Raw genomic sequence first — 27,864 nt, 5'->3', positions numbered from 1 at the left:
ATATTGTGAAGTTGAGTTGCCTCTTGCTTTGTCAAGAAATGATATTGAAAAGAGGACTTTTGCCATCAATGCTATTTAGATAAGAAAACAACATGGATCAATCCAAAGGCTACAAGCGTAGACCACTTAATGTATGAACTTTTGAAGTCACTCTATAAGCCAGCCCCACAAATGTAATGCGAAAATTGAGGTCTTTTTACATCTGCACTAGATACTGTGTGGAGCACATGGTCTGCGTATAACAAATGAGTTTGTGCTTTGGAGCTTCAAAATGCTCTCGCAAAGTTTATAATATAGTTTTTATCTGCCTGCCCTCGGCAAAAGAACCATGCACACACCCCTGTTGCAACAGGGTTTCCAGCATTAGCTGGTAGTGGATGAAAGGTCATTATCATGGGCAACCTCCACAATATATAGGCTCAGTCTTCCAGCTGGGAAACCACAAGGCTACAAATAATCACTTACTGGTCCCTCACCACGACAAGAACCAGACACCACTCAAAGAGAGTGACAGAGATCTCTATGCTCAGCTTTCATTCCACTCATGCATTCAGCTCAATATGACCTCCGCAGCAACAGTGAGTGCCAGAATTTTTCAAGGTTTTGAATACACAGATTGAATCAATGCAAAATTTTTGAACTCTACCCCTTTGGGCTGGTAATGATTTCGGGATTCACTGGGAACAGTACACACCATTCTTGTACAAAGGCCTTCCCTTCCCTGCCTCATTATGCACAAAGATTCCTTTCAAACCTTAATCCATGCAGTGAAAATTCCTCTCCCCAGACATTTTGGACTTCCAACAATGTATTTTCTTTGCAATTATAGCACTGAGTCTTGCATCAGCACCTGAATCACTGATAAGCTCGAATGTAGAGTGAAGAATGAAAACATCAGAATCCTGGAGTCTCCCAAACATCTCAGGGTTCCTTGCATAGTCCTGCACAACATTAAAGTATGATGTTTCAAAGAATGCATAAGCCGTAAAGGTTTCCTTTTACAAGACATAACAAAACAGGGAAGACATAATTAGTAGCTGCAAGAGATTGTTGTCCTGACCTTTTCAGTAAGAATGACAAGGGAAGACTTCAGATCAGAAAGTTTTTGCTTTATAATGAGAATATCCTGTTCCCAACCAAGACAGAAAAATTAATAAATTAATACGAACACTGTTGGAATGCCAAGCACCATCATCCAATTGACATACAAACCGCCTCAATCACAGGTTTGCTATTGAATTAATGAGACCTTTTGACTAGCCTTTGATTGCACATCCAATGCCCAACAGTTACAATCTAACTGAACATCTGGGAATAGACACTGCCACCATTGGAAGGGGAAAGAAAAGGGTCCTTTTGAATCCCTTACTCGATAGCATGCAAAAAGGCAAGATCATTTAACTGCCTTATGGTCGTACTTCACTAGCAGACTTGAATAAGAACATGGGTCTGAGATCAACTGTATAAGCAAATGTGTGCATATAGACCTGTGGTTGTACAGGATGTGGGGAACATGGAGATATGCTAAGGCAGAAATCCAGACAATATGAAGCACAGGCAAGGGGGGCATGATGCTGGCATATAATACAGGATAGGTAGAACAGAAGCATTTTCAATCTTTAACATTGAAGAGACATCACAGAGAAAATGTATGACCTTTGCTTGGAAATTATGGTGATCAGGGAAGTCCATTCGCTCAATATGCACAGCTCCTAGCTGAAGCAAGCACCAGCTCAGCAATCCATATTGCACAGCATCAGATCATTAAACTCACAAGCTTCTTCTATCGAAACCCTTCAAAAAAAAAAAAAGACTTCCATCTGCAAACCTGTTTTAAAGTCAGTGCTAACGATTCGGGGCAGCCTATCCCAGAGATGCATAGTACATGGGCACCACGTATAACATCCAATGGTACTAGTAAGTCTGAACTCTTCTTTGAGTACTCCCTAACCATGTGCTGGAGATCTGATGGCACACGTGGAATTCGGATAAGAAGGCGAGGTACCATTTGGCTGAGAAAGACGACCGTCTCAGGTTGAAGTAGTGGAGTAAGCCTGTATTTAATTGTATCAAGTCTGCTATATGATACCTGCACCAATGCTGAAGCATTTAAGCTCCCAAGCCTCTCTCTCTCTCTCTCTCTCTCTCTCTCTCACACACACACACACACACACCCGAGTCCCGAAAGCGTGCATGATTAGGACACTCCAGGAGATGCAGATCCCAGGGGACATGATATTGGGGGTGATGAGCCTATATAAGTCGGTCAAATGGAGACTACAGGCCACTGGAGGTTTGTCAAACTCGATGAGAGCACTAGGCTCTACATTGATGAGATCACTACTTTCATTGATCGCCTAGGGGAGAGGGATCCTTGGTTGCTGATCTGATGATACAAATACTGTTGTACGCAGATGACATAGTGCTCATTTCCTCCTCAATGGCCAGCCTACAGAGACACCTAGAGGCCCTAGAGGTGTTTTGCAAAGAGAGAGATCTGACAATCAACCTTGGCAAGACCAAGGTTATGATCTTCAACACCTCGAGGACAATTACCGAGGGGAGACAAAAGGAAATTAAAGCATCCCAAGAGAGGGGTGAAAAGATGCATTAGGAAAGGCCCTAGGATGATGACATGTGGCATCTAGATCCATCTAGGGAGACGGGGCTTGTTGGAGTGAGTGAGAGAAAGAGAAAAAAACTTATACGTGATTTTGATTTTCTCTGTGTGCTCTCACGCTCTAGCAAGGATATGGCTGGGAGGAATATCTGTGGTGCTACTCCTGTGATCTGCAGTAGTGTAGTAAATTAGGAAATGTACGTAAATTTTGGTATCAGAGCTCTAGGTTGGACGAACGGGATTTGGGGCATCGGAGCGCAGGGGGTTGAACGACGTGGGCTGAGGCGAATTCCGTTACGTGGAACTACGTTTGAGAAACTTGGGGAATTAGAGATGGCGTGACGCCAAACGGAGGAAAAGAGTCAAGGGGCTCGTGACCTCCATGCGACAAATTAAGCCACGCAAAATTTGGTTCGGTCGATGAAAAAGCCAGAGAATCAGATAATGATCGTATCAATTACTCGGTCAAGGCTGTAACGACGAGCAGTAGGGCCTGGGAACGATGGCGCGTGAAAGAGAGGAGTCGCGTACGAAGGGAGCGCAGACAATCGGGACATCGTGATGCAATCGAGGTAACAGATCGTTGACAGCTTGCAGATAATTCGTGGAGGCGTAAGACCTTCGGATGATCAGAGTGCAGAATTACTTCGTGGAGCTCACAGATAGCGATGGGCGACGCACGGGCAGTGGTATGGTCATGTGGGTGACTCAACGACAGTGCGTGGTTGACGGGTCCCCCGCTCTCAAAATTCACGCCGAGGCCTTCAGGTCATCTAGCAGCTACTCAAAGCAGTAGATAGCGTATCGTTCCGAGACAGAGAGCAAGCTTCGAGACATCCGCACTTCGTGGAACTTCCAAGGAGCATCATTCCTTCCCATTTGCTCCCTTTCTATACAACATCTTAGTTTGCAGTCGATTTGTTTCTGTACAGCAGAGTTTACAGTTGATTTATTCCTGTACACTAAAAGGGACAGTCTTTGAGACTATGCTTGTGTATATGCCTATGTGCTTCAGTCAGAGTTGATTTGCAGGAATTTCCCTAGTATAGGGAAAAGTGGTATTTGGGTTATGCCTGTGTCAAATGCCTAGTCAGTGTGCATGTGGGATTGCAGGTATTCCCTAGAATATGGAATTGTGTCAGAGTGCCAGTACACTGAAATTTGTTAGTTTATAAATACAATGTTCTAGCGGTGTTTTTTTTTTTTTTTAATAAATAAATAAAAGCAAAACACCCATTGATCTGAATGGAAGCAGAAGAAGGAGCTTCCAGGATGGACCCTGTAGAGTCAGGAGTCCGGCCGACCCAACAGGTGTCGCGCCCAGTAGCTCACACCTTATCTGGCAGGATCGCATTACTTGAGGATGCCTTGCAGCAGTTATTAGCGCAACAGTTACAGGCAAATGCAGGGCAGTCTGAACTTAGAAGAGTGATACGCAGTATGTCTGCCAGACCTTCTCGAGATGAGAAAGGAAAGGCTCCAATGGAACCGGAGTCTAGTGTCCCTACGGTCGAGCCTAGGAAGGCTAAAGTACCTAGTATTGCCAATTATAGGCCGGAAAAGTATTCTGATCAGATGAATGACCATAGTTCTGATGTCATTGAGACCTGATTGCACAAATGGGACGAGGCGTTCGCCATTTGTGAAATCAGACATGATATCAAGAAGATCCGCGAGGCCACCCACATGTTTAGTGAGGCAGCGGATTGGTGGTGGATTAAACAACAGAAAGATGGTATTGCATCCACTACCTGGGAGGGGTTTAAAAGGGAATTTAGGAAACACTTCAAAATGGAAGTTTGGGCTAAGTATGCGAACACGTCGGATGATGCAATAGCCATAGCCCTAAACTATGAAGATGCCAAGGGCAACAGGCCAAGTGGGTTTGCACAGGTCGGAGCCCAGTATGGGTACCAGAAGAAATCTGGGTTTAAGAAGAAGTGGATTAGTAAAGGGAGTGGTTCTCAGCCGAGTGGTCAAGCCAAGCAGGCGAAACCAGCTCAAACTCCTAAATCAAGTACCACCATTGGAGTGAAGAGGAAAGTAACGCCAATGGCAGCCCGGGCTTGGTCGAAGTCTCCCTTAAACCCAGAGCAAAGAAGAAAAGCGAGGAGAGAAGACTTGTGTTTTGGTTGCCTTCAGCCTCATCAATGGAAGGATTGTCCACGAAATAAGGATCGTCGGATGGCTGAGATGGTAGTCTCAGAATGCGACGTGGAAATGGAGGGAAGTCCCAGAGCGGAGCAGATGCAGATTCAGCTAGCGGGATCTTCTCAGAGGTCAATACCTTGTTTGTTATGTGTATCTGTTGCTAAGCTAGTAACGAGTGCACTTGATAACATCCTATCTAGGCCCGCAGCAACGGGGTATACAGCCTTTAATGATACGGAGTTAATTAAGATGAAAGGGCAAGTGGCCAATCATGATGTCATTGTGTTGTTTGACTCGGCGTCAACGCACAATGTGATTGACTCCAAGCTCGTGAAGAGATTGAAGTCAAAGACTAGCCCATCTGACTATGTATATACAGTCAGGATGGTAGATGGAAGTTCAACAGAAGTATGCGACCAAAGGGTTACCCAGTTGGAGCTTCGTATTTAGGACTATGCTGAGAAGCTTGATTTTGAAATGACTAAGCTTGCTCATGAAGATATAGCCCTGGGTATGGCGTGGCATTCTAGGAAGAATCCAGCCATTGATTGGAAAAAGCACGTATATCAATTCAAGATGAATGATGTGCTTTATATCTTACGAGGTGAAAAAGATATACCTCAGGGACCGTTGGTTTCCGTGATGGAAATCCGAAAAGCTCAAGAAGAGTTTTTATTCCTTTGTACAGCATCAGTAGAGCCGGTCGATGATTCTTCGACTAGCACTGATGTTACGCAAAGTGGTGAGATGGCCAAGCTGGCTAATCTTATAGCAGAGGAGTTCTCTGAATGTTTTAGGGATGAGTTACCTTATGGGTTACCTTCAGAGCGGAATATTCAGCATAAAATTGAACTCATCCCGGGGGTAGAACCTGTAAATAGACCTCCCTATAGAATGAGTTTTACTGAAGAGACGGGGGTGCGTAGACAACTGGAAAAATACCTCAAGTTGGGGCAGATTCAACTGAGTTTCTCACCCTTTGCTTCGCCAATGATATTAAAGAAGAAAAAGGATGATACGTTTCGCCTCTGTATAGATTACAGAGCATTGAATAATATCGCTGTTAAGCACAGGTATCCGATGGCTCGGATTGATGATTTGCTAGATGCATTACATGGAGCCGTGATTTTCAGCAAGATAGATCTTAAGTGTGGCTACCATCAGATCCGAATTAGAGCCGAGGATGTGCATAAAACCGCTTTCAGAAGCAGGTTTGGTCATTATGAGTTTTTGGTAATGCCCTTTGGACTTACCAATGCTCCAGCTACATTCATCATGCTTATGAACGATTTACTACGTCCGTATATCGGAAAGTTTGTAGTAACATTTTATTGACGATATTCTGGTGTTCAGTAAAAGTATTACTGAGCATCGTGAACACTTAAGAATAGTGTTCAGTACTTTCAGGAAAGCCAGTCTTTATGTAAATAAAAAGAAAACTATACTGTGTATGGTTAGGCTTGAATATTTAGGATTCATAATTACTCCAGAGGGGGTAGAAATGGATCCAAAGAAAGTGGCTGCGATACTGACTTGGCCAATCCCTCAGAGTCTGACCGCTTTGCGATCATTCTTGGGATTTGTCCAATTTTATCGAAGGCTTCATTTCAACTAGAGAGTCTCTTAGTGCCCCGCAAGTGGTGGATTTGTTTATTAGACATATATTTCGTCTGCATGGATTGCCTAGATCCATAGTGTCGGACAGAGATGTCAGATTTACCGATCATTTTTGGACAGCGGTATTTGAGACACTAAGGACTGAGTTGGGAATGAGTAGTGGGGATCATCCTGAAACGGATGGTCAGACGGAGAGAGTCAACTAGATTTTAGAGGATATGCTGAGGGCGTATGTGTCATTGAGGCAACATACGTGGGACAAGTGGTTGCCATTGTTAGAGTTTGCCTACAATGATAGAAAACATTCTTCTACAGAATTTAGTCCGTTTGAATTGAATTATGGTTATAGACCAGCAAATCCAACTACAGTTGGAATACCTCAGAGAGTGCCTAGTGCCGCAAACTTTATGGTTCAGATGCAGGAGATGCTAGCACTTGCTAGAGCTAATATCCGCCAGGCTATGGATAGAGCCAAGGCGTATGCGGATGAAAAACGGTCTATAAGAGAATTTAAGGAAGGAGAAAAAGTTTTTCTTAGAGTTCCTTCGCACTCGAAGTCGTTAACTTCAGGAGAGTGTGCTAAGTTATCACCTCGATACTGTGGGCCGTGGTTAATTCTAAAGAGAATAGGCAAGGTAGCCTATAAATTAAAATTGCCACAAGGTTGCAAGGTGCACCCAGTGTTTCATGTTTCTCGTTTAAAGAAATTTTTGCATACTGGTGACTCACTAATCGAAGATGTGGTTTTGTTTCATGAGATAGAGGATAATGCAAGGCGCAAACCAACAAGAATCCTGGACCGAGGAACAATGCAAGTGCGAAATCGAAAGATACCCACAGTGTTGGTTGCATGGCATGGTCAGCCTCTATCAGAAGCTACCTGGGAATCCGTATATCAGTTGCGGAGAGTGTTCCCAGACTTTATCATCGAGGACGTTGATGTCTGAAGAGGGAAGGAATGTTACGCTCCAGCCGAGGTAGCATGACCTCGGAAGAATCAATCGACATTTCCCTTAAGGATCTACGTTTGTAATATATTTGTTTGCGCTTCATGTATGATTGGGAGGAAATTAATGTCAAGGTCCTAGGTGAGGGCTGATAGCACCAGACTAGGTGGATCTAAGGCTAAGGGCCTAATGCAAGCAATGTGCCTAGGGGCAAAGAAAATTAAAGCATCCCAAGAGAGGGGTGAAAAGATGCATTAGGAAAGGCCCTAGGATGATGACATGTGGCATCTAGATCCATCTAGGGAGATGGGGCTTGTTGGAGTGAGTGAGAGAAAGAGAAAAAAAAATTTACGTGATTTTGATTTTCTCTGTGTGCTCTCACGCTCTAGCAAGGATATGGCTGGGAGGAATATCTGTGGTGCTACTCTCGTGATCTGCAGTAGTGTAGTAAATTAGGAAATGTACGTAAAAGATCCAGGCAAGGAGAGCCATAGGCACACCTAAAGAGCAGCGGATTTGCAGATTATGGACACTGACAAAGATGGATTCAGAGGAGCACTTCCTATGCACTTGCCCAGCCTAATATGAGATCCGAGGACAGTACCACTATCTCTTTCAGGAGGGACACGGGTTCGGGCCACTCTCCCGACTGATCCACTTCCATGACCAGGTCTGCATTGGCCTTTATTTTGATGGAGATGCGGCGACATAGAGAGACCTTATTGCAGCAAATCACAAATCAGACAGTAGGAGGTCACAGTGCCATTGGACAAAGACCAAGCAAAGCAGCACATCACCAACTTCTATGCCTTCGAGACAGCCCCAAACACAGCCAGGTAGAGGAGGAGATAGCCAACATGAGGGCAGTATGGATCACAAGAAGAGACAGCGCAGAGCAATGGAACCACCACGCATGATGCAGAGGCTGACCAGAGCACACACGATAGAGGTCTAGCCTATCACTGCTTCACTTGGAGGAGACCATCCCAACCGAGGTGTCACTCTTGATATGTCCCACCGGATACCATGCCCCCCCCCCCCCCCCCCCCATGGCGAGAGACGGCTCGACAGACACAAATACGATACATTTTTGTGTCCCATCGGAGAGCCACCATGGAGCCCAAATATGTATTTGGAGCGTTCGTTTTGCATGGCTGAGTTTTGAGTTTTGAGATTATTGGCCCACGAGGCCTTCCAAAACAACTTTGTCTCTCTCTCCCTCATATACCCATATACCCATGCCATACAAGACCATGACTAGTTTCTCCCTAGCCCATACGATGCCCTCTATCTGCGTGCTATATGCATGCCCCCCATAGCAATCCATGGTTCAACTAGGCATCTTGCAGCAGCTACAACATTCTCACAGACATGCACCACATGAGGGGGAGAGAGAGATCGAGCAGAAGAGACAAATAGAGACCCTACAACTGGATGTCCTCACAGCCCCGACTATGACAGCTGATCTCCAGCGGGAGGTGGATGATCTCCAACAGTGTCCTACGGTCGAGGAGAGGATTGCCACAATGGAAACTGTCATTGAGGAGGCCTCCAAGTGGGTGGATGTTGTGAAACAGGGACCTACGAAGGCGACCGTTACAGCCTCTCTGCTTGAGCAGCAGCAGAGAGCCAGTAAGGCTATCAACATTAGGGTCCTTTGAGTCACACACACCAGCTCAGCCATTTAAAATGCTACCACCCTTGTTACCTCCACGTTGGGCGTATCAGAGCACAGTATTGAGGGTGCATGGCAGGTCGAACGAGATTAGTCTCTCATGATACGCTTCAAAGATCCTCAACCTCGGTTAGCAGCACTGCGTAAGAAGGCATCCCTACGGGCCCACCCAAATATTTACATGGACGAGGACCTTACTCCTCTATAGGTAGAGGAGAGGCAAGCCCTCTTACTGCATGAAATGTCACACGTAAGGAGAGGAAGTGGACTGTGGTATGTGAGTGTCAATGATCGGACCTAGGCGAGGGCAAATTGACACACCCGGATAGGAATGCAAGGTCTATAAGACCCACAAAACCGAGACCTTGGCATGTACCATCTGGAGGTGCAATGCCAGTCTGTGGATACACATGTGAGTCTGCCTATCGAGATGAGACCAGGCAGGGCGGGGGTGTACGTGGATCCGGCAAAGTACCAGTTTTATACAGATCATCTCCCACATGGATGGTCTGTTGGAGAGGTCACCTCCCCATCTGCAAGCCCCCATATGAGAGCATGGGGGAGGGAGACCTAGGGAAGGACATGTCCAGAGGAAAGAACACAGAGAGGGGGCTGCCACATGGGCAGCACCTCACAAAGTCAGGACAGCAAAAAGGGGTGCCACATAAGGCAGCAAACAGGTTGCCATGTGGGCAGCACACAGCAGGCTGACAGAGGAGCATCATGGCAGGCCAAAAGGCGCCGACAAAGGGCAGGTCATGGGCCTGCAAAAGAGGCGCACACGTGGCAGCAAGGGAAGACTGGAGGCGCCTGCATGGCAGGCTGTCTGGCAGGGCAGATGACGCAGAACGGCAGGGCAGACCAGCATGTCAGGTCGGCCACATGGAGGCCTAGTGGAGCAGCAAAGGAGGCTGCTAGTAGGCAGGGACCTGCCTTCATATAGGGCTGGGCCCTTGCCTTGATTGGAGGGCCAAGGCCCTAGAAGAGTGGACCAAAAAGGCCTCGGTTTGTGAGCCCTTATAGGGCTGGACCAGCCACAGACTGGTCAGCCAGAATGGGCAGGCTGGTCGGTTTTTGCCAGCCCCCTAGGGGCCTATAAAAGGAGGGCCTCCAGGCCCTCATTCATCATTATCTGGAGCAGCCAATCCACTAGCAGAAGGAGCAGCAGCAGGGCTACCTTTGGGCCTACATTCTGGAGGAGAAAGAAGTACCTTGTGCTGCAGACCTAGCTCACAGGAGGCTGCCCACCTAGGCTGGTTTCCAGACAGCAAGGTGGAGAGGATCATTCTAGATGGAAAGTCTACAGACACTCGAGGTGGAGCACGCGAGCTCAAGTCTAGAGATAGCCGGCAGATAGGAGAAGGACCTTGTGGTAAGATCAGAGGACCACACCATTGGTGGGACTCTGGATCTATCTCTTTTGTATCGTGTCCATAGCTTTGGATGGAAATATATTAATTTGGTGGTTTCTCTATCTAGTTGTTCATTGTCTATTGATGAGTCTGCACATCTATTCTATGCACATAAGTTTAAGAAGTTTGTGATTCCACACCCCAAACCACACTGTGTGAGCTCTTGGGCAATTCTATCAGTCTTCCGCTTTGTGTACCCTCTGTTGGGTCATTTCTAACATGGTCACCGTGGAGGGACCAGACCCACATGTAACGTTCATCTAGATCCAGATCAGGAGCACATCTTCGCCAGATACTTTGGTGGCGCACAGCCACGTGTCAAGGCGGAGGAGCAAAGGCCAGCAAAAGGCTGGCAAACCCCCCCCTATGTATAGCCCCACAGGACTGGTGGGGGGGGGGATGAACTTGGTCATCCACATGGGCCAGCCCACAGCCCCATACATAGGGGGGAGTGGAGGGGCTGAGATAAGGAGGACCCATTGGAACCTAGTTAGAGAAAGATCACAGAATCCTTCCACTCTAAAGACCCTAACCAAAGGCTGCAAGGACCATGACACAATCAAGATCCAGAGAGCACGATGTGACAAACTCACCATCGTGTTAAGCACACGAGGACCACAGAGCAATAGAGTGGGGCAACAACTTCCCAAGTGGAGCATCAGCAGCATCCTAGACTTCATCTCTCGATGACACCAGCCTTTACCTAAGCCATTGTCGGTCAAGACCATCTTTCTATCCTCAACCGGCCAGTGGATTTGTTCGTTCCCCTACAAGGTCCCCCAATGGCCCATGGCTCTCATGTGGTTATGCTAGGCTATGAGTGCCCTCCCGCAGAGACATCGCGGTGTAGTTCTCTACTTGTTCTTACCATCTCAAACATCAGCCTTGGGAGTGGATGCCCATTTTAGTGACTCCATCCCTAAATTTTTATTGTATTTGGTTTTCTTCAGTCTGATAGACCCTTTTCTCTTCCAAAGACTAATAAATTTTCTCTCTCTTGTTGAGCAAAGGATCTTCCTATGATGTGTGAAGACTAACATGGCACAAGTGGAAGACCTACTATAGTGTGTTTGTATAATGTTGCATTTGACACGAACTTTTAACAAATGTAAATGTTTGAAAAGTAGCAAGGTGATTGATATTTAATCATTCATAAGGCCTGCCCAAGATCAAAAAAGCAAACAAAAAGGAAATGTTGTGGAGGAAGACTCTAGGAGATAAAGGGGGGTGGGGAGGGGGGGGGGAGGGGGGGAGAGAGAGAGAGAGGAGGGGAAGTTTTGCGGGGGGAGTGAGAAAAGGTGGAGATGGTGTATAAGAAGACTTGAGGAGATAAAGAAGGGGGGAGAGAGAAAGAGAGAGAGAGAGAGAGAGAGAGAGAGAGAGAGAGAGAGTCAAGCACTTTAAAGTCTGCATTCAAGTCCAATGAAGAAGAGTCAACACATTGTCCAATAGAAAAAATGCACTTCCAAAAATTCTAAAAATGTCTAATTTCTGCTTTGCCAAATTTGAAGCGTTGCTAAGGCTACCCAGAGGGCAGGCCAAAAATTACTTATATTCTCACTCGCCTCCAAAAAGAGAAATTGACTATACCCCCTTCTTTCTGGAACTAGATTTCCATACCAGTGGTGCATGATGGATGATAAGAATGTCTGCTCGACTTAGTGCATCCAAAGGCTCTCGTAATGGACCAAATGGTACCAACTTTTCATTGCCAAAAAGTGAAACCGCATTCACCAACACAATCTCAATGTCTCTGCATAGCTTCCAATGCTGAAATGGTGCAAGAAGCTATATAAGTTATAGTATCCAGACCTCATCTTTTAATCAGAAATTTGAACCAGAAACATATAAACTCTTTTTAAACCACAAATCTTGCAACCAAAACATTAGGGAAAGATTAACTGATATACACTTAAAATACCAATGATTTTTTGTATTTAAAAAATTCAATACAGCAGCTTGATATATTATGAAACAATTGGGGCAACTCATCATTTCTGAAATTATTACAAGGTCACCCAAGCTTGCATGAAAATGTATTTTTAACATATAGATTTTTCAACCCTTTCCCAAATGAAAATATATAAAATATAAGCGTGTCAGTACTTTAGAAAAAAAATCCAAGAAAAAGCACAATTCATGGGCTAAAACACTCTAACACATATCAAAGTCCTACCAATTCTAGTTGTACTCTTATAGGTTTAAAAAGAAAAATTGGTTCACTATCGTACACCGCTTTTAAAACATTTCTAGTATGCAAACCTCAAAACATGAAAATGGCACACGCACCTTGTTTGGTACGTCAACCCCAAAACTAAAGCGCCATGTCATAAATATGTGCTTTCCTTGCAGGAGAGCTTTCCATTTCAGCAAGGAAGGGGAGGCAAAGGAAGGAAGAGAGGGAGGATGTTGGGGTTAATCATCGGTGTTCCTTGGTGAGTAAGGTCTAGAAGGGAAGCGTGAAGTGGCTCTTGGTGGATTAACGAGTCATGCAAGGTGGCTTGCTGATGGTGATCACATGGAGTTACCAAATAGGTCCAACCACTGGATGGAGGTTTCTACATATTGGCACTCTAACTGTGATGGAAGGCCTTTTTAGAAGAGCCGTGTTTGTTCGATGTTGGCTAAGGTGATTCCAATGATTGTCAATCCAAGGAGCATGTCATGCTGTTAGTGTCCAAGCTTTATGCTTGCGAGTCAGTAAGGTCCAGAGTCAAGTCAAGTCTTGTGTCCTTCGTAAGCATCTTTGGGGTGCGCTGCAGTCAATCCTTGAGTCTTTGTTTCACAGTTAGTGATAACTTAAAGCAGCTTTGGTCTTCTCTTCTACATGGATATCAATTTAGTGTTGAAGCATTGAATTTAAAGGGTGATTTCTAATTCTCTGTGTGCAGTAAAAGTTCAAACATACTCTCTTATTTCTAACAATGGTATCACAGCCATGGTTCTTGAGAGTCTGAGTCCTGAGATCCTCGTGAAATTTTAAAGAGAGATTGGTTGTCAGAAAGCTTGAGAAGAGTCGTAAGGATATTGAGCAGGTCTGTCACTGTGGTGTTTGACAGAAGTCAAAAGGTCTGTGAGAAGTTGTGAAAAGGTTCGCCTTGGTCTTTGTGAGAGGTTTGTCAAGAGGGTCACACATCGAAGTCAACCAAACTGTTGTGAAGGGAAAACAGACACATGGTCAAAGGCAGAGAAGTACATGGAGCATTTTTAGTGTTGAAGTTCAACAGTAGATATTTTGCATCATGGCAGCTGTCGGCACGTCTGTATTTCATGTAGAAGGGCTTCTTGGGCATAGTTTCAGGAACCAAAAAAAACGAAGAGCAACAGCTCGATAAGGTGGTCATCTAGGAGCAGAAAAAATAAAAAGCCGAAGTATGTTGGGTAGAGTCACCGATATTTTCATCATGTAGACTCATGAAATCGGCACTAAACAATTGGGTAATTGTTGAATCCTTGTTTGGTACGAGAATGAAAAATTCCAAGGCTCTTTTCAAGTAGGCGTTGTTTAGTTTTCACATTGGAGAATCTGAGAGCTTAGGAGCTTGTCTTGATCGAATGCAAGCTCTGTTGAAACAATTGGTTGCGCTTCGTTCAAAAGTTGACCAAGAGGATGCAAAAGCAATCTTGCTTTCGAGTCTATCTAAACAAATACTCCGAGGTAGTACAAATATTACACATAAGCTCTAAGAACCTCGATTTCATGATGTGGTTGCATGTACCACCGAGGTAATGTATTCTCTTTGACAGAAGTTTTTTTTTTTGTCGACTCTAGCTCTTCTGATTCTAAACCTGAACTTATCAGACTTGCTTCTGTTTCCTTTGCTTTGATCTGAGGCACGGCCAAGAATACTACAAGTGCAGAGGTTTTGTTGTCAAGATAGGGCTCATTCTCTTGGAAGATTACATCCCTACCGACCAACACCTTCTTTGTTTATTTATCGTACAATCGATAAGCCTTAGACTCTTCGCTACATCCGACAAACATGTATTTCCTGCTCCTTGCATCCAGTTTGCTTCTGGTGTCTTTGTGAACATGCACCCGCTTTCTTACCTGAGTAACCTCCAAAGGTGTCATTCCCACAACTGCTTTAGTCATGTGGACAGCCGTATTGACTACCTCTGCCCAAAAGGAACTTCGGACATTCTTGCCTCTCAACATGCTCAAATCCATCTCTACTATTGCCCGATTCTTCCGCTCAGCCACCCCTTATTGCTAGGATGTGCATTGTGTGTCTCGACATGAATCCTCCACCTCAATTTGTCCTGAAAGTATTGACTCTTTTTCCTGTTTCTTTTAGAAACAGAAGTAGTTCTATCTCTAGCTAGTTCTAACAAATTCTAGACAAGCATATAGCCTTGGACTAGACCACTCCAAACAATAGTTAAAATAATCAAATCTAGCTTCCCTATCATGAGGTCTAGGCTATGGCAGTAACTTCATTCATTGGTTTACTTTTAGAGTTGAGATGTTGAAGTAACAAGGAGGTACTTTTGAAAGTTGGAGAAGAGGTAAGTCATGGGCTGGACTTCCAAGAACTAGGAATGCATGCATTTCGCTAAACTTTGATAGGTTAAAGTGTTGTTGTTAAAGTAGAGAGTGCTACAAAGGCTCAAAAAGATGGAGCTGCGATCAAGTGGCAAAAAAGAAGGTCTCACAAGGCAAAAAGCATCTGGGAGATGGCGCCATTAAAGAAGGACCCACAGGGTTCTAAAAAGATCATAAAAGCTGCCCCCACCTCTTGTAAAAAGTAGCTTTAGAAAAACAGGTCTAGCTTTTAGCTAGGCCAAGTCTATAAAAGAAGGGGCCTCAGAGCTCCTAGATTTATTCAAGCTGCACTCAGCTTCATGCTCTTCTCAGAGCCAATTGTATAAAGTTATTTTCTATTGCAATAAAGACCTTGGGGGGATCCAGCCTTATTTCTGGGCCCTAGTGCTGTGTATTGTCTTCTTCTCTCTCTCCCACTCACCTTCTCTTGTTGCGAATCTCTTCTCCTTGTCTCCCCACGCTTCCCCCACTGTGATGCAATTGATTCTAACATAGGAGTCCCCTTCATTTTTGCACACGCGAGCTTCCAGCAAGAGAGAGAGAAGGTTCAAAAAGAAACCTGAGCATCCTACAAACCCCAAGAAGTGGACCCGGGATGAGGAGGACGAGTCTCTTGAGGAGCTAGCTCTCCTCCCGAAGGCACATTCAGTAGTAGTGCGCACCATCACATCGGAGGTTTCTCCAGTAGTACAAACCCTCGACAGTGCCTATGAGGTAGACCAAACTAGGGGATCATTATGCGAGGGACTCAGCTATTACTCTTCAGGGGCAGCTCTATAGACTCGACTTTCCTAGTGGCAGTACGAACAGGGACCATGTCACGAGGGCGTGATTTTGATTATTAGAATTTACGTGTGACAACCTAAGCCCTAGAGTGGTAAAAAGGCTAACCTAGTGCATAAATTCCTAGGGCCAAGGGCAAGGGGCAAGTGGGTTAGAGAGGGCTAAAAATCCCTTTCGCTAAAAATAGCTATAGGAGCCACGTATGGCTAGTTGGCTTCGAAAGCAAGCAAAAAAGTCCAAATTTGCTTTTAGGGCTGAGTCTTGACCACAGAAAGACAAAGAGAGGCAAGTCACACGCTGGGAATGTGCTCCAGGGCTATTCTATCACATCCCCTTGCTGATTTTCAACTACTAGGACAGTCTGTGGGCTGTTGGTGGGCTGCCAGGGCTGCCAAAAACTCAAAAACGAATTCGTCTTTGTACCAGGATGACCTTGGTCATCCTCCGGTGGAGTTCATCATATAAAGAAAATACTTGGAGACAAATAAAAAATACTGAAGGCAATTAATGGCTGAAGAAGATATATATATCACAAACGGAACTCAGTACAAGTGAAGATATGAGAGAAGCTCTGGAGGAAGCAAACGTCAGTCTTGACAACTGTAGTGGACTTCTGCACTAGCTCCACAAGTTGAAACTGAACCAAATCTGTGACAGCAAACTGATGCAGGGGTTGCTGCAGATTTGGAATAGAAAGAACATAATCTGGAGCGGAAGTTGGAGGTAGATCTGAAGCTGAAGTTGAGGGCAGATCTGGAGCAGGAGTTGGGACAGATCTGAAGCTAAAAGAAGGCAGATCTAGAGCAGAAATTGGAGCAGATCTGATGCAGAAAAGAGGGCAGATCTGGAGCAGAAAGGAGGGCAGATCTGGAGCAGAAAAGAGGGCAGATCTGGAGCAGAAAGGAGGGCAGATCTGGAGCAGAAGGGAGGGGCAGATCTGGAGCAGAAAAGAGGACAGATCTGGAGCAGAAAGGAGGGACAGCAGAGGAGGCAGCCAGGAGGCAGAAGTTGAGGCAGCAGAGGAGGCAGCCAGGAGGCAGAAGTGGCTCAGGGTGTGCAGGTACCTCTGGAGCTGGAAGAGAGGAGATGATGGAATACCTAGCCCCCCCCCTTTAAATAGGAAGGGGCTTTAAGTCGGTCAACCAACAGGTTGACCGACCTGGTCAGATTTGACCGACCAGGTCAATCTGGTCAGGCCAAAAAAAAACTTTTTTAATAATTTTTTTATTTTGTTTGACCTCTGAACCGGGGCTTTTGATAGATCTTTGGTTGTGGATTTTGCCTCCGATTCAGGGTTTTTTTGACACGGTTCGGAGAGGCACCAGTGGTGTTTGTACCTATTTATCCTGTCCTCGAGAATTGGAGATTGCCTGGCTTAACACCCCCTCTCAATGTCCAATGTAGACAGGAGAAGCAAAGAGGTGTTCCATGAGTGTGATCTATCATCTTCATCAGCCTTTTTTTTTTTTTTTTTTGAATAAAGGGTTTTCATTTAGATGGAGATGCCTACAAAGTAGGTTTTCATCTTCACTAAATGCCCAGATGATGGTACAAAAAAAGAAAGACTTGAAGGAGTGCCCTCGCAGGGGATTTGTTCACTTCCTTAAGTACACAAAGAGAAAAAAAAAAAAAAACTGCTAAGAAGAAGGAGGGAAACCAATCCCCAACCGTGGGCAGAGATGCTCAAGAGTAGGGCGATTAACCGGCTTGGTAAGAATATCAGCATGATTATCGGCAGCTGGAACATAGATCAACCGAATAGTACCTAATTCCACTTGCTCGCGACTAAAATGAAAGTGAACACCGACATGTTTGGTGCGGTTGGAAAAAATGGGATTGCCTGCGAGAGCAATGGCACTTTTGTTGTCGACGTAGAGGATCGTGGGTTCAGTACAAGGAAAGTGTAGCTCTGCCAAAAACTGTCGGAGATATATGGCCTCTGTGGTACAATCATACAAGGCCCGGTATTCAGCCTCAGTAGAAGAACCAGCAACAGTTTCTTGTTTACGCCTAGACCAAGAAACAGGTGCCGAGCCAAACGAGAAAATATAGCCGCCATGAGAACGACGATTGTCCGGGTCACCAGCCCAGTCGGAATCAGTGTATCCCTGTAGGGTTAGTCCTGGTCTGAAATGTAAACCATAAGAGTAAGTACCACGAATGAACCCCAAGATACGAATACATGCATGCCAATGAGTGAGCTTGGGTTCATTAAAATACTGACTGAGAATAGAGACGGAGTAAGCAAGATCAGGACGAGTGTGAAGGAGCCAGAGGAGTTTGCCAACAACCTGGCGATAGAGATGTTCATCAAAGGGAGGAGACTCCAAGTCTTTTGAGAGCTTTACGGTGGGATCTAAGGGAGTGGCAGCCAGCTTAGGCTCATGAGGAATGATTTGATCAAGGAGTTGAAGAGCATATTTCTGTTGAGAAACAAAAATACCACCAGAATGTTGTACAACTTCCATGCCTAAGAAATAGGAGAGCCGACCGAGATCAGTCATTTCAAAAGTGATGCTGAGTTGAGTTTTAATGTATTGAAGTGTAGTGGGAGTGGAGCCTAAAAGCAAAAGATCATCGACATAGAGTAAAATAAAGCAGACCCCCTCTGACGAATGATGGATATATAAATTTGGATCAAAGGGAGTAGAATGAAAACCATTAGTTTTGAGGAAGGTGTCTATCCGGTGGAACCATGATCGAGGTGCTTGTTTAAGCCCATAAAGAGCTTTGCGGAGACGGAAAACCTTATTTTCATGGCCAGGAGGAGAAAAACTTGGTGGGGGAGTCACATAGACTTCTTCATCAAGGTAGCCATTGAGAAAGGCACTCTTGACATCCATTTGATAGATAGTCCAGTGGTGATGAGCAGCTAGGGCGAGAAGAAGACGAAAGGAAGTTAACCGAGCAGTAGGGGCAAAGGTTTCCTCATAATCGATACCATGTTTTTGGCGGAATCCTTGCACTACTAAGCGGGCTTTGTATTTGTCCAGTGTGCCATCAGCTTTGAGTTTTGTTCGGAAGATCCACTTGGTTCTGATGACCTTTTTGTGAGTGGGTCGATTGACCAAGATCCAGGTCTGATTGCGATCAATACTTTCAAGCTCCTGTTCCATAGCACGATGCCACGCAGGATTTTTAACTGCTTCCTGCCAAGTGGCAGGTTCAGAATGTATGATATAGGCCGTGGTAAAAAAAGAGGCAGTGGCAGTAGAAGAAGTTATTCGAGTAGAGTGGCGAGGACCAGAAGGAGGAAGTTCGACAGGAATAATCCCGGAATCCTTCATAGTTTGGCGATACCAGCGTGGCAGCGGGTCGTGAGGAGAAGCAATGGGTGGGGAGAGAGATGTTTCGGGAGGAGAGGAAGGAATTTCGGGTGGAGAATTGTCGGAGGGAACTGGAGTAGATACGTCATCAGGAGAGAGAATAGAGGAATTTTTTAGCACTGCTCTTTCATCGAAGACCACATCTCGGCGAACCAAAACTTTGTTTGTACGAGGATCAAATAATCGATAAGCTTTGGCTTCTGCCGAGTAGCCAACTAGAAGAAAAAGTTCAGCACGAGGTTCGAGTTTACCGCGAGTATCATTGGGAGTATGAGTGTACGCGCGGTAGCCAAAGATGCGAAGATGAGAAATAGAAGGACGATAGCCATAGAAGGCCTCAAAAGGCGTCATGTTCAGGATGGGTTGAGTAGGACAGCGATTAAGGATATAGACAGAAGTATTGACGGCTTCTGGCCAGAGACATTCAGGCAACTCGGCTGCAAAAAGCATGGAACGGGCCATGTTCATGACAGTACGTTGTCTCCGTTCGACACGAGCATTTTGGGAAGGCGAATTTGGAGATGTAAGATGGCGTTGGATACCATGCTCTTGAAGGAATTGAGTGAATTCATGGGAAATGAATTCACCACCATTATCACTACGAGCAATCCCAATAGACTTTCCCGTTTGGTTCATAACCAAGCGAGCCCAAGTAGCAAAGAAAGAAGAAGTGTCGGATTTCTCTTTCATGAATAACACCCATTGATAGCGAGAGTAATCATCCACAATTAAGAAGAAATAATGTGAACCATTGAGGGAAGGAACAGGAGATTTGCCACTAATATCGAGGTGAATTAGACGCAAAATCTCACTGGCTCGAGAAGTGGAATGAGAAGGAAAAGGAGTTCGGCTTTGTTTACCTAATTGACAGGGATGACAAATATCTTTAGCTCGCGATAATTTAGGTAGGCCATCAACTAGATGATCCCGAGACATTTCATATAAAGAGTCATAAGACACATGTCCCAGACGATAATGCCATAATCGTTCTGTGTCAGTTGGATCTTTCAGGGTAACATTACCATAAAGCCGATGAAACTCAGAACCGCAATGGGAGGGAGTCGCAAGAAATTGAGTTATAAAGTACAGACCATTAGGTTGAGCATCACCTCGAGCTAGAAGGAGTCTCGAGGACTCATGATGTCAACATGCATCTTTGTAAATAACACTATGCAACCAAGGAGGCAAAGTTGATGAACAGAAAGAAGATTGACCCCTAATTGGGGAACATAAAACACTTGATCCAATTGAGCAAGATTGGGACCTTTGTCAGTATCAAAAGTTATTGAACCAACACCGTGAATAGAAGCAACAGAGTTATTGCCACAACGGACTCCCCCTGTCGCCGGTTGGCGAGAAATGAAGAGATCAGGATGAGGGGTCATATGATGAGTGGCTCCACTATCCACAATCCAAGAAGATTTAGAGCCACATGGAAGAGTATGAAAAGCTGACTCAGATAAGGGAGAGGAGGAGTCAAGCTCGGTAATATGGATCAAGGCTTGAGAAGTGAAGTCTAGAGAATCTCCGGTGGACCAGTCAGACAGACCTTCAGGAGTTATAAAGGGAGGAGATGGAGTGAAGTGATTAGTGACATGGCCCTGGGGTCTCCAGAGACCAGTGTTCCAAGGAGGAGGAGGAGGACCACCCCTAGGACGCCAACGAGGTGGCTGAGGAGTCATGGTAGGGGGCTGTGGAGTCCAACGGGGTGGTTGAGGAGTCGTGGTAGGGAGCTGAGGAGTCCGACGGGGTGGTTGAGGAGTCGTCGTGGGGGGCTGAGGAAGAAGGCCTTTGGCTTTGGAGCGACATTCATCGTCAATATGCCCAACTCTCTGGCAATGCTAACAAAACCTATTCTTTTTGGGAAGGGAGTTCCAGGCGGGTTTACTACTAGAGGGGTTATGATCTTGAGAGGGCTTTCCGGAGCTAGGTTGATCTTTTGGAATCCCGGAGAGAAGAGCCCCCTCTGAAGCAGGAATGCTATGTTTTTGGTGGACCTGAGAATAAAGACGAGCATAACGCAAAAGTTGACATTCAAACTCATAAAAAGTATGAAGAGAAGGTTGAGAAATGATTTGTTGCATAAAACTGAAATACTTGGGCGGAAGTTTATTTAAAAAGAAAGTAACTTGGTCATCCTCGGATTTGGGAGGACCAGTTGTGGCAAATTCAGCAACTAACCGCCGGTGCTCTGCTAGTTTAACCTTGAGATCATCGTCAGCAAGAATCTAGAATTGTTGGAGATCATGGTCAAGATTGATGCGACGAGTACGATCTCGAGCTGCATAGCGGTCAGTGAGATGTGCCCATCGCTCAGAGGCAAGATCAAAATGCTGTAATTGAGAGTGAAATTCAGGTAAAAGTCCTTGCATAATTTCAACAATGGCAGTGGCATTACGATGTCGCCACGAACGAACTACCTGATGAGGATAAACATGAGGATCAGGTGGCAATTCGGTACCTTGAACGAGTTCCCATAGGTCTTGAGAATCAAGCACATGGCGCATGAGATTTGACCATGTGGTATAATTAGACCCGTTAAAACGAGTCATATCAGTGAAAGCATGTTTGGCTGTTGCAGAGACAGGGTGAGGGGAAGAAAGAGAATGATAGGGAGAAGCAACTGGTGGAGGCAGAAGAGAATTTGGAATAGAAGCAGAGTGAGAAGAAGGGAGAGGCGGCATCACCGGAGGAATAAAAGAATTTGGAAAAGGTCCTGAGGGAGAGGGATGAATATGAGAGGCGGGATAAGACATGAGAGGTGAAAAAGAGGCAGCGGGAGCGATAGAGGGAAATAAACTATAGGAATCCAGTGGCATGGGAGAAGGAGGAGGATGAGAAGCCACTGGAGGAAAGATGGCAGCGGAAGAGATGAGAGGGATGGGAGGGAGGGAAGAATGTGAACCGAAAGCAAACTCATTGTCAGACGCATTTCTCCTTTCTCGTCTGCGAGTGTTCACATGCATGTATGGATCTGTGTCCTCGTGATTACTTGTTCCTATGCCTTGCATAACAGATGGAGTTGCACTAAGGGAATAGGGCAACATACCTTGCACTGATTCTTGTGGAATAGGCACTGTCGAATAATCCAATGTTCTCATGCCGGCCTGTCCTCTTTCGTCAGGGGATACTTGTTCTTCGTTGGCACCGAACTTGAGATGTTGCTCAGCTTCTTCTGAGTTGAATAGAGGTCCTTGTTGACGTATTGGAGAGGTAGAGGCACGAGGTGTGCGGGTACCTGCTTCAAGTTCCTTCCATTTCTGGAATTCAGCAAATTCTTTAAAGAGTTTGGAGAGGTATTCATCACCTTCAATCCTTGCAGACTCTCTCTCGACATATGTCGAAGGTGGTGGTTGAATAGAGGTTGATTCAGGCTAAGATCGCTTCGGGGAAGAGGGAGAAGACATCTTCATGTGATGATTTATCTTCCAAGCTTTCCAGATCAAGGCTCAGGTGTCGATTGTCACACCTGGCTCTGATACCATATAAAGAAAATACTTGGAGACAAATAAAAAATACTGAAGACAATTAATGGCTGAAGAAGATATATATATCACAAACGGAACTCAGTACAAGTGAAGATATGAGAGAAGCTCTGGAGGAAGCAAACGTCAGTCCTGACAACTGTAGTGGACTTCTGCACTAGCTCCACAAGTTGGAACTGAACCAAATCTGTGACAGCAAACTGATGCAGGGGTTGCTGCAGATTTGGAATAGAAAGAACATAATCTGGAGCGGAAGTTGGAGGTAGATCTGAAGCTGAAGTTGAGGGCAGATCTGGAGCAGGAGTTGGGACAGATCTGAAGCTAAAAGAAGGCAGATCTGGAGCAGAAATTGGAGCAGATCTGATGCAGAAAAGAGGGCAGATCTGGAGCAGAAAGGAGGGCAGATCTGGAGCAGAAAGGAGGGGCAGATCTGGAGCAGAAAAGAGGACAGATCTGGAGCAGAAAGGAGGGGCAGCAGAGGAGGCAGCCAGGAGGCAGAAGTTGAGGCAGCAGAGGAGGCAGCCAGGAGGCAGAAGTGGCTCAGGGTGTGCAGGTACCTCTGGAGCTGGAAGAGAGGAGATGATGGAATACCTAGCCCCCCCCCTTTTAAATAGGAAGGGGCTTTAAGTCGGTCAACCAACAGGTTGACCGACCTGGTCAGATTTGACCGACCAGGTCAATCTGGGCAGCCAGATCTGGTCAAGCCAGAAAAAAACTTTTTTAATAATTTTTTGATTTTGTTTGACCTCTGAACCGGGGCTTTTGACAGATCTTTGGTTGTGGATTTTGCCTCCGATTCAGGGTTTCTTTGACAGGGTTCGGAGAGGCACCAGTGGTGTTTGTACCTGTTTATCCTGTCCTCGAGAATTGGAGATTGCCTGGCTTAACACATCACCCCCCCAAAGGAAGGTTATGAAAGTTGCGTTCAGTTTGTTGATCCCTGCACTAGAAGGAGATGAAATAAATAATCAAAGGACATTGCAATAACTGTGAAATACAAAGACACAGTGAGTTTTGTAGGAAACCCTAAACCTCAAACTCCTCGAGAGACACGTGGCATGTTTCTAAGCAATTTTAATTAGTGCCCCATCCTAAAGAGGACCCTAGAGTTATTTCCCTTAGTTGGCATTGTAATTATTTTTCATTGTTATTTCGATATTGTTTCACCTTACCCAAGCATAAGTCATCCTTGTATGCATACCATTCATGGCAGCAAGCTCTTCAGGATACAATACTACTATGTATCACAATCATAACTCGGGTTTGACTGATTATTACAACCCATAAGGGTATTATCCAATCCATTGTCAGCATTATTCCAACATATGACTTCTCACAGGAGACATTACCAAAAGGAACCATGATCTCAATAATGGCTTTAAGGAACCATATCATGACAATGGCTATAAGGAGCTATTATCATGCAAATAATTCTTGATTTTAACGAGGTCATATGATGGGTTATGCTATCACTTTCCAATCAATAAATATAAATTTCTCATTGCAAGAATGCCAAAAAACTTTGTATTGGCATAACCCCAAGCTGAACACTTCTACAAGCGTACATTTAACTAGTGTAAATCACCTAAGACCAATCTACCCTAAAACCTTACTTCAAGTATATTGTAGGTTGGCAGCACCCTTCTATTACTTCAAATCTATTATGTGTTTGCAGCACCCTTCTGTGCAGACCGCTCTTACATTATATCCTTGCCTGTTAGACGTGGAACTTGTCTCAAAAAGATCTTGCAACTCTCAAAGACCCTTCAAAAAACATCAGTTCATAAGTTGAACGTTCCCTATCTAGTGCTCCAAAAAGTCAACCTTTTGCCAAGTTAGAAGGCCCACTTGCCACAAGAGCCAAGGATGCCATGTCAGCACTATCAGTTGATTCTTGCATCTATGCTCATCTAAGTGCACTCTCATCATTAAAGTATGGCACCAGATATCAGCTTATCACAGCCTATCACCCACCAATAGAGCTATCTTCACTAGAAATTCATGATGCAAGACTAGGAGCCGTTTAAAGATTGGTGAATATAAACTAAGGCTTGAAGACAATCTTGCATGTGGCAAGTCAACCTCAAAACTAAGATCATCAATCCACATTGATCTTCATATTACGAAATGATCTTCGATTGACGCTAAGCATTCCTAAAGAAGCAAAAAGGTTGCCATTGATCTCATGACAAGTAGGGCAGCCAAAAAGGACGTTCACCTTCCACTCAAACTCGTGCAGAAGACGATCAACAAAACCAAGCATACTTATATGTCATATGCGAGAGACAATGGTTGAGAAGATGCTCTCAGCTATCCTAAAGCTAGAAGTAGAGGATATAGTACTACTGAAGTAGCCTAGGTGCTCTACACTACCAATAAAAGGTATCCTTTGCCACAGTTTGGGCCCATACCTAATTCTTTGGAGATCTCCAACACTGATCATCAAATTGATGGAATGCTTTTTGTTGGGGGCTCCTTATACTCGGGAGTCGGTTCTAACTTTCACTATTGTCCAGGTTGAGTTGTTTCCCTGCTGTGAATTGTAGTTAGCCTAATATTTTCATCCCCAAAAAACGCTCTCCCTTAAATGTAGCCCAAAAGCAAGTGTTCTAAAAAAGCTAATTTAAGACAAGCATTCATAGCTCTCCAGAATTTGCTCCTGCAGATTCCAAAGACCCTATAATTTTCATTCTTGCCTAGCTATGAAGGCATATGAAGTACAAATTTGGACCAAGATGACCTACGTTGTTCCAAAAAAGGGGAAAATGAGTATGCCCTAAGAGCCTCAAGCAAATCACATACCTGCATACCATCGTCAAGAAGGATTACACCTATGCCTTTTAGATACTCTTTAGACCCTTCAAATGCAATCCCTGGCTTATCAGATAAATAAAACTTTCTTGTCAATGTACATATGTCCTCAAAGCCCATTATACCATGCTTCTTGAGCAGCGCAGCAGCAACTTCAACTCTATTATGACCCACACCAATCAATGCTCTAGTCCCATGTAGATGACCTTCAAGCAGTCTTACTTCATCGCCTCCTCCATAGCCCTACAAAAATTAAAAACCGTCAATGCACACAAAACACTTCTGCAGCTCAAGAACACCATACTTTCAAACAAAACAAGAGAGTATGAAGTATGTATTCGCCCACCAACAATTCTTGAGAAATGTGATCCAGCAAAATTAACTAAAAAGAACAAGAACAGAGGAGAGACCATAGGTGAAGATGCTCAAGCTTCTTGTATCAGAGGCAGCTTAGTCACCCGTGTAAGAATCAATGGAGGAATGTCACATTGTAGAAATTGTCGAGCCAGATACTCAACCATAGGAGTTTTGCCATTGCCACCCCAAGAAACATTGCCTATACTGATCAATGGTACAGGTAGCCTGCAAATATGTTTATTCATGAGAAAAACAGATTAAAACAGGACAAGGACATCCATCCCTTCAGTTTCCTAGAAATTCTCTCAAAGGGATGAGAATTGTATAACGATCAACATGTACAATCTAGAAGTAATAACACAAGGGCTTATGCATTAGATACTTTCTGAAATAATGACACTACAAAATAGTGAGAGAACAAGGATAAATTTAGAAGGCATCTTTTAAGGGCATACGTGAAGGTGATGTACACTAGGAATTGTGCACCCTGTTTTCTTCGTTTAAGAACACGTGTTTTGATTTTATGGGTCCTTGAATAGCAAAGGAATGCAAAACGTGAGGATGAGGTCCCGATTCATCCAATAGTGAGAGCATGACAAGCAAACGAGTCTAGGGACATTGGAAAGCCTCCTTTTCATTATCAGAAAGAACAAGTGCACTGACGTGCCTGACTGGCGTGAAGATTTTCCAATCATACAGCTTCTGTCGCAATAAGAGCAAAGATCTGTAGACTGAGCTGCCCACTGCGAGAATTGGAAGGAGGGATCGTTCGAGGGTGGGGAGGCGAAGCAATTGGGGAGCATCAGCATAGGCAATACGGAAAACTGCAATCCTCAAGCGTCCTATCATGATGAAAATGGAGCTGGGGAGCAAACTACCACTAATCATTATATAGTATGCCCCCCTACTCAACAAGAGATGAAAATTATTAAAATTGTTAAAGTCTTAATTGGAAATTATGGAATCCACAAGGAGATTAGCCGAGGTCTATAGTACTAATTAGCTCTTCCAAACCTTTGGCATGTGATGCGGTAATCTAACCTTCGGCAAGTTTGAGTGTCCTTAGGTCAAGTCTTTTAAGGCTTTATCATAACATCCAATGAAATATCCCAAATGTTATAACAAGTTCGGTTAAGGACTCTCACTTTTTACCAAAATTTGTAACCCTAGGTCTATGTTTTACCATGTTTTCACCTTGCATTCAACCCCAAGATGAGATGTAAGGTGTTGATCGAATTGCAATTCTAGGCAAGTCTTAAAACCTCGCGATTTTCTATATCTATTGCCACTTAGGCTGTTTAGAGACTATGGGCACCTTTGCCCGCCCATGTTAAATTAAATGCATTCAAGTCGTGCCAACCCACGGTGGGGTAGTCTGTAAAAATCCTTAGGCCTGCTTCACACTAGGCAAGCTCCATCCTCACAAAAGGGGCGCTTCTTGAGGTGGAATGTCTCCATTCGAGGACGTGTTTGTCCAGCTGAAGGCTTCTTCGTATAGACCCCCACCCAAGCACAAGCCAAGTAGATTTAGACAAATGAGAAACTATAGCGAGCTAGAATGACCAATAAATGGTTCGAAGGGATCTATGTGCAAAGGAGTCTTCTACCTAGTTTGAACCCAAGCGCCGCTAACAGAAGGAGGACTAAACTTGTTGTGTCCGCCTGGTTTGCACTAGGCCTTAGGTTGGGTTCAAAACACCCTGTGGTGTGAAGGGCTATTGTCCTAGTTGGCCCAATAGAAGGGATGGGCCCGGACACTGGCACAAAAGTGTCCAGCCCATGAAGGCCACACACTCCATGAAGGCCTCCCACTGCATGGCCAACTCCTCCAACCATTACATGATTGGCCCATTACATCTCCTACAACAGCTACATCAATCAAACGTTGGTGACATAAATTAGCAAGTTGATGATCGTCATCTCGTGTGAACCACCACACACGACCTCTCGGTATATGCTTTGAATGGCTCTTGAAATGTGGTAGAGCTTTGTGAGAAGACGAGTGATCCCTAATTAGGGGCAAGTGGCTATTAGTGGATGATTGGAACGTGATCCTACTTGTTGATCAGTCCCATGATAAAAGTCACAATTATTGCAAGGAGTTGGAGGCTTGGCATGGTGTAATGGATAATTA

At 44.7% G+C, this 27,864-nt stretch overlaps 1 protein-coding gene across 1 annotated transcript; it reads right to left on the bottom strand.

Annotated features, from left to right (window-relative positions):
* Positions 1-151: 151 nt before the first annotated feature.
* On the bottom strand, positions 152-26,579 carry LPXK (tetraacyldisaccharide 4'-kinase family protein). Its single transcript, XM_087395479.1, has 8 exons — positions 26,398-26,579; positions 25,832-25,955; positions 25,365-25,616; positions 12,043-12,192; positions 1,829-2,089; positions 1,657-1,716; positions 1,061-1,126; positions 152-941 (listed from the first exon to the last, which is right to left on the bottom strand). Exons 1-8 carry the CDS (start codon positions 26,577-26,579, stop codon positions 756-758), a joined length of 1,281 nt encoding a protein of 426 aa, XP_087251605.1. The 3' UTR covers positions 152-755.
* Between the last annotated feature and the right edge of the window lie 1,285 nt (positions 26,580-27,864).

This window comes from Dipteris shenzhenensis, chromosome 24 (genome assembly GCF_047967505.1).
Source record: "Dipteris shenzhenensis isolate YYH24624 ecotype China chromosome 24, Dip_SZ_1.0, whole genome shotgun sequence".
NCBI lineage: Eukaryota > Viridiplantae > Streptophyta > Polypodiopsida > Gleicheniales > Dipteridaceae > Dipteris > Dipteris shenzhenensis.
Note: the sequence above shows the minus strand (reverse complement) of the source record. Positions and strands in the feature narration are given on the sequence as shown.

Bases quoted from the DNA above. Each gene is read 5' to 3' on its own strand.
- LPXK (XM_087395479.1), bottom strand. From the start codon at position 26,579: ATGATAGGACGCTTGAGGATTGCAGTTTTCCGTATTGCCTATGCTGAT. The intron at 1,127-1,656 runs GTCATACATTTT...GGTTGGGAACAG, and splicing joins ACCATAATTTCCAAGCAAAG to GATATTCTCATTATAAAGCA. The intron at 942-1,060 runs GTCAGGACAACA...AATGTTGTGCAG, and splicing joins TTGTCATTCTTACTGAAAAG to GACTATGCAAGGAACCCTGA.